Here is a 12,310-nt window from a genome sequence, read left to right as displayed (position 1 = left end):
GGGGAAAGTAGGTCACCAGATTTCTGGAGCCATTCTTTTCATCTGCTTGTCCTTGTCTCTCCTGATGTATCCAGAAAGACCCAGGTACGCAGGTTTGTGTAAGAAACTTAATGAGGGAAGAGGGGGCTGGAACTGGCTAGCTGATTGCTAGGAGGGAGGTGTCAGCTGCACCCAGCTGAAAGCTTTGAGTGGAGAAAGTGTGTATGTGTGTGTGTGTGTGTGTGTGTGTGTGTGTGTGTGTGTGTGTGTACTGTGTGTGTGTGTGTGTGTGTGTGTGTGTCTTCTCTCACTCCCAGAAGAAAAAAAAGAAAACAAAGTTATTGCCAAGATATTCGCATCGAGTACCATGCCAGTAAATCATGATTGGGTGATTGAATTTGGTCCCAGCAAAGATGTCTAGCAACATCCCAATGGCGAACTCTGTTTAACTGTGTAGGTCTCACTCAGCTTCCTCAGTAGTTTTTGTCAATGAAATCAGATAGCAAGTTTGATATGTGGGAAAAACGGGAGCAGTGCAAATAGAAGGTGACTAAAATGAACCTCTCTCGCTCCCAGGTCGACCGGGATCTGCTGTGCACCTGGGATCCGTCTGCACAACAGATGTGCTCATCTCTGAAGCTTTGAGAAGGATGCATCTTCTACACATGTGCCTAAGACTTAGCCATTTAGAGACCTTGGTGTGTGTTTCCACGCAGGACAGGCACAAGTGGTCAGCGCCCTGATGCTTATCTTCATTAATAAAGAATTTGTTCACAAGCATTCCCATTCGAGAGTCAAAGTCGTAGTTTGCTAAAGTCTGTAGGGCCAGTGGAAAGGCTGTGACCTTGATCAGCGGTCTCCCTGTTGTCCAGCAGACCTCTTGGTGATAATGAAAATACTGTCTATCTGTGCTGTCTGATACAGTAGCCATTTGTCCTAAGCGACTACTGAACGCTTGAAATGTGGCTGGTACAACGAACTGAATTTTTAATTTATTGCATTTTAGTTCACTTGAATTTAAATGTGAATAGCCACATGGGGCTGGTGGCTACTCTGTTGGAGTCTCGGTCTATGAGATCCCTAAAATGTGTAACAATTGAGAAAAGAGAAGGATTAGGTAGCCTGATACTTCCATATCTATACATTGCATTGTCTTCCTCTGCTATTTTTCTTCTGTATGAAATCCATATCAGGGGACTAACAGAGTTGTGTGTTAACTCGGTGTCTGTGTGCATACACTGTAAAATGATCAAAACAATACAAATTGCTTTAATTTGCCTTTCTAACAGGTAACTGTAATCAATTTTATTGCTCTACATTTTGCAGCTCGCTGAGCATAGCCAGAGCTTCTGCAGGGTTCTGTGGTAATGTCTGAAAAAGAAATGCTCCCTTCCATTTGCTGTCACCAACCCGTGTTCGTGTTGGAACTGGTCCTCTTAGATCTCAGGACAAAAATGCATCCTTGACAGTTAGTTAGATTTTTCCCACCTCCAAACCAAAGGAAAAAGGGGAGACAAACAAAACACAGTTCTACTCTCCCTGCTCATAAAACATACTTTTTTTATTTTATTTTTTTTACATGTTAGGCAGCAAAATCTAAATGTGACTTTATAGAAAATAGAAATTTTAAATGGGCATTATGGATTGCCTCTTCCACCCCAGCCACCGTCACCAGACGGGGCCATCAAAGATACCGGCTCTTCTGGTCTGAAACTTTGTTCCTTCATTAGCGAGATCCGTTGGGGGAAATTACTAATGAACGACCTCTAATGAGTCTCCAAAAAAGCATTTTCAAAAGTGTGGCTGGTGGGATCCCCACAGCGGCAGGGGAAGGAAAGGTTCCATGACCAAGAGAGCTTCGGGAAAGGCTGAGTTCAACAAAACGGAGTTAGTTGGTTACTTCGTTTGCGAAAACTCCTAACGCGATGTTGAGAGTTACGGATCTCAATCACATGTCAAAGTCAAGGTAAATTACATTTCAACTTTAGAGCGTACCTTTGGAAAACGAAGCTCCAATATCCAAATGGTGATTGACTTAGGAAGAGAGGTAAAGCGTGTGTGTGGCGGGGACGTGGGGGCAAGTGGAACTGGGTGTGTGTGTCTCCCGTTAGCAAAGTGGTGATGGGCGGAATCACAGATAGAGGCCTTCTTTCTGAGACTATTCAAGGATCCCACTTGAATATCGCAAAACAGGTGGATTGGTGAATATATAATTAACTCAACATTTCATTGATAAAAACAACAGTTATAAGAACATTTGCAAAATGAAAAACTTAAATAGAAATCATTACTCCCTAATTTATCTGCATCATCCATTCGGCTCTTTTCGAAGTGTGGCAAGTTTTCTTGAAATGTGAAAATAAAAGTTCAGCTCAGGAATTTTAATTATTTTGCTCCCTCTTTGGTGCAAAGTACCCTTTTTTCATAGTAGACTCTTTATTAAAACTTGATTAATTTTCGCAGTAAAAAAATGTATTTTCTTAATTGAATTAATACTGAACAAAAATGATAATTGCCGGTTATAAGGAAACCCATGTAATAAAACTCCCACTGCTCATCCTTAGTTTTACATTCTCCTTTCATTTTATTTGACAGTTTTAATGTTGGCTGTAGACCAAATTTGGAGACTCAGCCAGCTATACTCCAATGGATGTGTAGATCTTTTTCCTCCTGCAAATTTGTTCATTCGGGAGTTGCTTCGGCAGTGAAAAATAGGTTTGAAAGCGATAGCAGACGGTGTGAAATAAATTTATAAGAAGCTACGATGACACCAGGGAAAGATATATTAGTTATGCTGGCCCTCAATGCTAGATGCAGATGAGGTTTTTTTTTTTTTTTAATTTAACCATTCCAGTTGACTCTTGGAACCTACTCAAATTTTTCTTAGACAATTGGTTCGATGAAACCCTAGAATTCTTTTTTCACTGAACATATATTAATCGAGTCCGGATACATTTTAAGCCAAGAAATTTATAGTCAAGTCAGACCCCCATTTGGATATACTCAAGATCTAGCAAAGAGGAGACACTGGAGGATGAGCATGTCTATTCTAGAAGAATTCACCTCAAAACTGGAAAATTCAGTTAAGTCTTTCTTCCTTCTATGTTAGAGGACACCTCGCTCCCCCAAAACAGTCTTGTTAGTAGGATTTCACAGCAAACCCACAACCAGAGTGATGACTTTCTCCACCAGTCCGGATTTCATACCTGCAGCAATTTATTGCCATACACAGGCTCTTGATACACTACTCTATAAGGAAACAGAAATGTAATGTTTTCAATGCAAAAATGAAATAAATAAAATAAAATGCATAAGTCAGACAAAAATTCCGGAGCAATTCATTTACAAGTTTGCTTCTCTTCACTCAAGACCTGAGAGTGAGCTACTGACCAATCATAGCTGCAAATCTCTGTAACTGAGGGCATCAAGGAGGTGGCGCTGGGATCAATAAGCACTCGCTGGATTTATGTCATAACCCGTGTTTCTTTTTAAGGGAGGGAAAAAAAGATACTTTCATGGCTTCTTACCCTTCCAAGCATAGTCCGATGGTTCGAGTTAACTATTTCGAATTTCTTTCTCGAGCTCATGATTGGAATTCTCTAGAATACCTGAGCATTTAACCTGGATGCCTAATCATTGAGGCAGTTAAGATAAAAGGTCTGTAGCAGCTGTATTTTTAAAATTTAGTTGCGACTAACTACAGAGAGAACACAATCGTATTTCATGAATTGAAGCACACGGTGCTACCGAAGCTGTGCTGAGTAGATGTGACTAGAAAAAGTGTGTGTGTGTGTGTGTGTGTGTGTGTGTGTGTGTGCGCGTGCGTGCGTGAGCATGGGTCCAGAAAAGCTACTTAACGTGTCATCACTTCCCTCCAGTCTAAAACTGACGAGATCTCAATAGAACCCAGGGATGGACCGGGAGGCAATCTGTGGACGTGGGAGTGATTCATGGGTGCGGCTAACCTGCTGGGTGGGCGGTTCTAGCTTGAAGTGAAAATTGCCAGTTCCGTGGCAGATCTCCAGGTGAACACTGAAAGAGATTCAGGGACCTGCCTCATGGAGGTTATCTATTTTTAATTTTTTTTTACTGTGTGCATATTATATATATTGTCTTATGTCGTCTGGCTTTCTTTTCCCATTCAGTTTCACTTAACCTTCCTCTTCAAGTTAAAATCTAAAAGTTCTAGTTCTCTCTCTCTCTCCCTCCTCCCAGTTCCCTTTGCTCATTCGAATGCTTCAGGTACAGATCTTACTCCCCAGAGGCCTGCCACCCATTACTCTGTCACTTCTCACCCTCCTCCTTTCCTTTTTCCCGTCTTTGTCGAAGTTTGTTCGGCGAGGGCCACGGGGTTATCCTGCTGGCTCGGGGCTTGACCTCTGTAGCTAGATTATGAGGGCACAAACCCCAGTGTCAGTGAAAATGTCTGGACAAATTTTATCACTTCTTTTCTAAAAAAAAAAAAAAAACAAAAAGTTTCCTATTCTAAAAATAAAAGTGATGAGACCCCTTCCTTCTGAGGCCATGATGAGGGACGTAAGGGCTGAGCGTCGGGTCTCACATGGCGGGTGCTTGACCTCCTGATGGGCCGTCGCCTCCCCCCGTGGTGACTGACCAGCCTGATGCCGACCTTCGGCTGGCTCACCCCGAAAGCGGGATCTCTGGAATTAAGGATGTGGGGTTTCATTACTTGGAGAATTTCCGCTTTGCAGCTTTCTGTGTTCCCCAAGCTCCTGACACTCCCTCCCGAGCTCGAGTGTGGGTGAAATGAGGACACCTCTTTGTTTTAAGATCCACGGATGGCAGAGTGACATGAATTCAGAAATAATTGTGTTTCGCCATGGTGTCAACCAAGAACTTGTTATGACAGAATTTAGGAATGATGTAAAAATGGCCCCGGAATCTCGTCGAGGTGTATATGCTAGGCAGATTGAAGGCTGCACTGACTGCTAAGGGAGCTTAGGGCTCTCTGAACACAAGGGAATGAGTTAATGTTTGTCTTGTCTATCACCTCCTCCCTCATCTCTCTTCCCCTGTCTTCTCTTTCCTCTTCCCTCTTCCCGTTGCCCAGAACTCCACTGTCTTACCCCAGTTGCTACTGATAGTTTATCTATTCATTTTTTATAGCTCTATTATCAATTCCTTCTTTCCATGGTCAAAGGTTACCTTTTAATCCAATGTCGTATCTTTTGAAATCGCCCAGAGTGGGTGAAGATAAGTGTCTTGGCTAAGTTCAGTTAAACAATACTTACTTTCAGCTCCCCAATCAATTCTGGCCTCATGAGATCTACAGCTTCGGCCCTAAATTAAATGGATTGCTCTGTAGGTCCATGGAACTTAAGACTTTCTAATTCACTTTTCATTTTTTCTTTTACGCCTACAGCACCTGGTCTTCCTAGGTGGTCTCCCATCCAAGTACTAACCAGGCCCGACACTGCTTAGGAGCTTCCGTTGTTTTGAACCTTAGTTGCTGGCTCACGGCATCTCCTAACAAGTCTCCTTGAGCAAGGAGCCCACTCCAGCACTTTTAGGGCATCTATGCTCGCCTCTCCCTCTCTCCTCCATCCTCTCTTCTCCGTACAGCTTAAGAAGGAACTTGGAGCAGGAATCCTGCAGGCCTTTCAAATCAGAAACACCCCAGGGCTCCCGCATCAGGTGGGAGGGATGGAAAGACCTTGGACAACGAAGAGGAGGGGTGAGAGAGAGCGGCGTGCACAGAAAAGGGCACGCCCTCTGGCGTGTGCGCTGGCAACCTTGCTGTTGAGCTGCTCTGATATGCTGCTGCCAGAGCTGAGAACGACCAAGTAGAAAAAACTGGAGAGTAGAATCCCCTTGACTTCGTAAGCGTAACCTAAGCGAGAAGCTTATTCCTCTGCCTAATACAATTAAAAAGAAACAACTGGTTTAAACCTATTAGACGTGATTGATGTGTCTAACACGTGTCCCGGGTCCTCTTCGAATTGCCTTAAACCTATTTATTGTGCACTATTTCTAATGAGATTGAAGGGGCAGTTCCTTTAAATAAGACAGAACCTCACACGCTCATCTATGAACCTGTTTAATAATTATTTCTTTAAGAAATGGAGCTCTGAGGACATGCACATGCATCAGAAAATATCGATTATCTCAAGGGAGGTGGGAGAAGCAGCTTGAAAAAAAGCACATTCGAGATTATAATACTCTTCTAGCCAGGATGAACCCTGCTCCGTACACTCTAGAGTACAAGAAATCATCCTATTCTTTCTTGCCCTTAAATTAACTTAAGGCCATCATGAGCCCTTGTTTTCCTGCTGGATGGTGGCAGGCCAGTCCATCACTGTCCCCCACAGGCACGCACCACTCAGCAGCAATATTCCGAAGTTTGCATCTTAAACCAAGTGCAACATTAAGAAAGGTCTTCAAGGTCTGAACTATTTCTTGGAAAGAAGACAAAAACATGTACTGGGTCAATAAAACTCAAAGTTCGTATTCTAGTTGGTTTTTCTATCACCTAATGGCCTATTTGGAACTGCCCTCTGAAAAATCTTATTGTCCTTATAAAATGAACAGCAGGAAAATGATATATATATTTTGAGGGGGCTACTTGGGTGGCTTGAAAAGGGTGAGACGAACAGTTTTCTAAACCTAGACACTAGGAAATTTAGGACATGATGCTATTGACGTAATGCCCTTCATCTAAACTCACCCAGACACCTGTAGGGGACGTACTGCTGGGCCCGATGAGCTTTGCCTATGTACGATGAATCGGTAGGAAATAAAAGCTCCTAAAAGAACTGAGAGCACAAAGGAACTTTTTTGAGATTTCCTCCCTGAGAGGAAGTTCTCGTTCCTTCTTTGTGTGGATGTTGGTGTATTTATTGTCTTCTGAGTCTCTCTGCTTTCTCTGTTTGCCTTGTTCTCGGGGATTTTTATTTGTCCCAACCAATCTGAACATACTCTGTCAATTACTCCAGTTATTATTTTCTTTATTTGTGAAATCTCACACCTTTAGCTTTCAGGCAACTTCTACTTCCTGCTATTCAAAAATCTATGGGGCAAGAAAAAGATGCCAGTTTGAAATCTCCATAGGACAGCACAAATTAATAAATGGATCCATTGTTGTCATTTGACAAATAATTCAACCAATGATTGTCATTTCACGGAGAGGTGAACAGTTAATAAATGGTAGCTAATATCATGTTTCTTTTTAACTAGGTTTAGTGACATCCACATTTTCCTTTGGGTGGGTGTCGATGGTGATAGTTTTCTTTTGGGTGGACTTTCCTTTTTCTAATTTCTTCGCCCCTTCTCTACTCCCTTCCATGTCCCATATTAAAAATAAAAGATCCTTAAACTTAGTTCCTCTATATGCACAGTCCACCCAGAGGATACACAGGGGGAGCGTGCAGACCGCTGTCGGGGTTCACTGGGCATCTAGCATGGATGAGATCCAGACTGCTCAGCCCTAGCCTGCCTCTCTAGTTAAAATGGTATAAACTGAAAGTTTGAAAAAAGAGGACGTGAAAGCTACATGAAAAAGGAAATTGGTTGTTCACTGGGTAGATAAAAGACACGTAGGTTGTTCGTTCATTTTTTTATGGAAACCTACGGATTGTCATAAATGTACTTGATGCAGTAATAATATAACCCGACAAAATTCGTCACCAATGGAGATTAATACTATGTCTCAAAACTGTAATTGTTTGAAATTTAAAGGGAAGAAAAGTAAATGGCTAGTGTCCCATTTTCTAGTAAATAACATCAGTTCGATTAGAAATATGTTTTTCTTTTTCTTGTTGTCTAGTCTTTAAAACAGTAAGTATGATCCCAGTGAACTTATTTGAGGTCACCTTGTAATAAAAAGTATGGGATTTAGAAAATACCCTCGATCTTGACCATTTATTTTAAATTGTGTTTATTCCAAGTCATTTTCATAACATTGCTGCTAATACCATAAAGCGAGAGAATAACTATTTCTAGTTCAATTTAGGTAAATTTGATTATGGTCCCTATAATGAGAAACATCCTATTCTTTTCTAAAAGTCAACAAGTTAACAAAGTGGTCCCATTTAACAAACAATCCCGAATTTAACCAACAGCTTTAAGTCAAGTAACTGTTCTAGGGCAATGGAGAAATAAGGGGTTGAAGAAAATAAAGGTTTAAAGCTCAAGTTGGCATAGATTTTGTCAGGAGGTGATTCTTGCTGAAATCATTGAGAGAGAGAGAGAGAAAGAGAGAGAGATCTTTCTAGGGCTTTTCAATACATTTCGAAGAAAACAATGAAAACATCAGCCATGAAAATATCTTTTAACCCTCTGCGGCAGGTAACTACAGCTGTTATTTTAAATATTATACGGAAAATACGAAGACCATACTGAGAACTTTAGAGAGAGTTTCTTTTTGCACGGGGGTGGGTCTTAATATGACATGAGAGAAACGCCACCTTTTTGGGGGGGTGTGGTGGGGTGCTTGCATCTATTCTGAAGTTGATCAAGGAGTTAATTCCACTCACTCAGGGGCACGTGATGGATGCTATCGTGAGCAGAGGGCCTGCTGCCTCGCGCGTCTCTCTGGACTCCTTCCCACAGACCCGGAAGAGGAAACGGATGGCCCCGAGCAGAGAGCTTCCCAGCAAACTTGTAAAAGGAATGACTCCGGGAAGAAACAGGGATGGCATGCACGTTAATGGATACTTACATAAATGTCTGCACCATAAAATCCATCCTGGTAAACAACACTGCAAGGGCGCACACACAAAGAGAAACGTCCATATTAGTGCATTTCCCCATGCAGACACACCAACCCCTGCACTGGCGAAGTTAGTCTGGTCACGAGATCCAAAACACGGAAACCGAGGACAGTTGGAGGTTAAGGAGGTTGGAGACCACGGCGGTCGATCAGGCCGAGAAAATTAGGCTGGGGTTCGGTGCTGGCCCCGAATCAGGACGTGGAGGTGTGCTGGGTACCAGGCTTCCCACCCTTTCGGGAGGGGGGCGCAGAAATGCAAAGAGGGTTGAGGTTTAATGTAAGTGGCCTAGACAGATATGAGAGTCGGAGCTTGTTTGCGTTCGGTCAAACCACATGGCCCTCCCTGCCCTGGGGGAGGGGGTGAAATCCGCTGCTTAAAATATATGATCGATAAGGGTAGGGGCACAGACCGTCACGTTTTCAATCTAGGTTATAGCCAAATGACCTTAAGGGAGCTGGACAACACAAACGATTTCAGAAAAGTTCTTCTGTATATTTGGTAATTCTCTACGCCACTTGTTCATGGTAAATGTAGGAGAATATCTCTAATTATACGTGTGTATGTGTGCAAAAATGTGTATACATGTGTTTTTTTTGTGTGTGTGTATGTGTGTGTTAGTGTAATTTGTCATGCATGTGTGTGCATACATGTGTCCCTGTGTACACCCTGCCCACGTGAATAAGCACATGTGTACATGAATGTATGTGATGCATGCATTAGTGTTTGCACATGTGTGTGCTCATGTGTGCATATGTGTGCATGTGCATGCGTCTGTGCGTATATTTGCATAAATTATATCCAGACGAAGCAAAGCCCCACATTAGGAATGAACGTGAAACTCCCAGCAGCTTTCTGGTCACTGTCCATACAGTTATCCCAGAGAGCAGGGACTTCGCAAGGGGAGAGAAAAAAGATCCTAGAATTCTCCAGAAGTTTCTTGGTATGTTCCTTGAGTGAAACAGCTAGGAAAGAAAGCTCACAAATATGTGATTATGGGAAACTAACTTAAAGTCCCTAAGCATTAAAATAGGCATAAACGAGGGATCATGTGTAGCTTGCACACCTCACAGGCTTCTGTGAGGGTCGCAGGAGACCTTAAATATAAAAACGCGTGTTTCTGAATGCATGTTTTCCAAAGGATGGTAGCTGTAATTAATAACTTGCCCTAATGTCTCCCCATGGAGTTTATAGATGATTTATGATCCTGGCAAAGGACCAATGAATTCCTCCGTTGAATGGAGCTGTGGTTCTAACAGAAGCACAACTTTGATTACCAAAGGATGCCAGCAGGTTTCAACAGCAGAGCAGACCCACACGCAAGCCAAGCATAGTGAGCCAAGGGAAGACACTTCACGACACACACACACTCATACGCAAAGGCACGCGCGCGTTCGCACGGCAGCGACACTGGCTTGCTGGAGAACACTGCAGTGCGCTTCTCAGAGCTTTTCAGCGCTGACTGGCGAAACCCCAAGTACCATCGTCCTTAAAACGGTGGCAGGGATGTCACACGCTAAGGAGGCTGGTAGGAGTCGCTTCCAGCTGTTTGCGCTTTGATCCGAGGGGCAGCAGCTCACGAGAGCACTCGTGGAGCGGCATGAAGCCCTAATCCCAGAGACCGAGGTGCGGGGCCTCCTGAGAGATGTGTTTCGAATTCTCTTTCAACATTTCCAACACGAAGAGAAAATGTCTGTTGGGGGTCAGACGGCAGGGCCGGCCTCTGCCATCAGGACTTGGAACACAGCTGATGCAATGGGGGGTGGGGGATGGGCAACTAGGATTTCGCTCAGGCCTGGAACCATGGGGCTGATCACGCAGCCGTATCAAACAGCTCGGCCTTGTTCTTTCATGCCATCATGCCTCTGCACATGCTGTTCTGTGTGCCTTTTCTCCCAATACCTTCGTCCAAAAGCCGACCACCACCCAAGAGCCAAGTTAGATAGGACCCACGATGGCATCTGGGTCACATTTCAGCCTCGCCAACCAGCAGCTATGTGCCTTTGGACTAATTACTTAAGCTATCTGAGCTTCACTGACTCATCTGTAAAATGGGGAAAGAAGGGCCCACCTCAAGGGAGGATTCGGCGAGATGAGGGCTGCAAAGTAATGAGCAATGTGCTTGACATCATAGCTCTAACTGAATGTCACCATGGCTATGAGCTTTATGCAGTGACCCACCTGAAGTGAAGTTATTTCCCACCCTTTCCCCCCCCCCCCCCCCCAGTAAAACACTAGCATCACTATCTTTTGATCCTCACTTGGTCAAAGTATGACCTATTCATCAATATTAAAGGAATTTGTGTATGGGGTCCATTTTGCCTCGAAAGTTGCACCCAAAAAGCTTACTCACTGCTCTATCCTGCTTATGCCTGACACATGACTCGTTACCCAGAAGATGTCAAACAAATATCTATTGAGTAAATATTGTCTGTATTTTAAAGGGGAGGTTGGGCATGAGAAGGTGACAGAAGGTCATACAGAGTAATTTATTTATCAACTCCAGGGAGAATTCAAAAGCAAATTAGGAGGATGGATCCCGCAGTCTCCTTTGTTTCTGATCTGGTTTATTCAGCATCAGCGGCTGTTGTCAGCGGATGAGGAGAAGGCGATTAAAATTTAAAAATTGGACCCTGACTTAAGAGACCAGTGCAAGAGTTTAGATAGAACATGATCCAGTATGGCAAAAGTTAATATTTACCCAAATATTAATATATATTTGAATATGGGAAAGAATGCCTTTTTCTAAATATTTTGTAGAGAGAGACCCCGTCTGTATCTGCTCCTGTGCAAATACAGGCATACCTTAGAGGTATCGCTGGCTCGGTTCCAGCGATACCTCTAAAAACAAAACGAGTGTCACAGTAAAGCGAGTTGTAACCTTTTTGCTGGTGAAGGGTCTTGCCTTTAGTTTGTAAAAAATGCAACATCTGTGAAGCACAATAAAACAAGGTCTGTCTGTAATGGAGAGGAGCTGTGCCAGACCCGGAGGGCTATTCTGGGGGACCCCGCTGTGTGGCCCAGCAGTGACGGAGGCGGAGCTCTGGCTGGGAAGTGGCCCCTTCCTTCAGCAGGACAAGGCTTCGTGCATTGCGGCCAGCTGTGTGCCTCCGCGTCAAGCCTGTTTGTACCAACAGCTCCCAGAGTGAGACGAGAATGGGCCCTGATGTGTATGCAGGAGGGTGACGTAGTCGCCATGCTTTGCCCTCCAAGGTGGCCCTGGAAAATCCCTTGCGGACTCTGACATGCCACATTTGTGACACGGAGAACCAGAGAGAAAATGTGCCCTAACGTGCTCATTTTGGCAAGGTGCAAGGAACGATGCCTCTGCCGTTGGAATGCTTACTGTGCCCCAAGCACTATGCCAAGGCCCAGGGAGCAGAGAGAGCGAGTACTCGCCCTCCACCCCCGCCATACCTGCCTCGGAGAGCCTACGGGGGTGGGGCACACCGTCACAAAGTCACGTGCCTAAATGTGAAATGGCAGCTGTGATGGATGCTGCAGAGGGCGCTCTGAACGTGAAACGGGGAAGAGGGCTAGCCACAGAGGTGAGGGGAGCTAATGCCACGGAAGTCTCAAAGGCGTGGCCAGGTACGGGCAAAGGG

The 12,310-nt window shown here is 44.0% G+C and overlaps 1 protein-coding gene across 1 annotated transcript in view; it reads right to left on the bottom strand.

The window, feature by feature from the left end:
• Positions 1 to 12,310, bottom strand: part of RBFOX1 (RNA binding fox-1 homolog 1) — a 133,041-nt gene that overhangs the window by 41,396 nt on the left and 79,335 nt on the right. The window contains exons 9-11 of the mRNA XM_011358412.1: positions 6,317 to 6,395; positions 4,275 to 4,364; positions 3,186 to 3,228 (exon numbers count right to left, since the gene is read on the bottom strand). Coding sequence (XP_011356714.1) covers positions 3,186 to 3,228; positions 4,275 to 4,364; positions 6,317 to 6,395 — 212 coding nt within the window. The remainder of the gene's footprint in view (positions 1 to 3,185; positions 3,229 to 4,274; positions 4,365 to 6,316; positions 6,396 to 12,310) is intronic.

The sequence above is a fragment of the Pteropus vampyrus genome, unplaced genomic scaffold (assembly GCF_000151845.1).
Source record: "Pteropus vampyrus isolate Shadow unplaced genomic scaffold, Pvam_2.0 Scaffold40, whole genome shotgun sequence".
In the NCBI taxonomy this organism is placed as follows: domain Eukaryota; kingdom Metazoa; phylum Chordata; class Mammalia; order Chiroptera; family Pteropodidae; genus Pteropus; species Pteropus vampyrus.
This window is presented reverse-complemented; position numbering and strand designations above follow the sequence as displayed.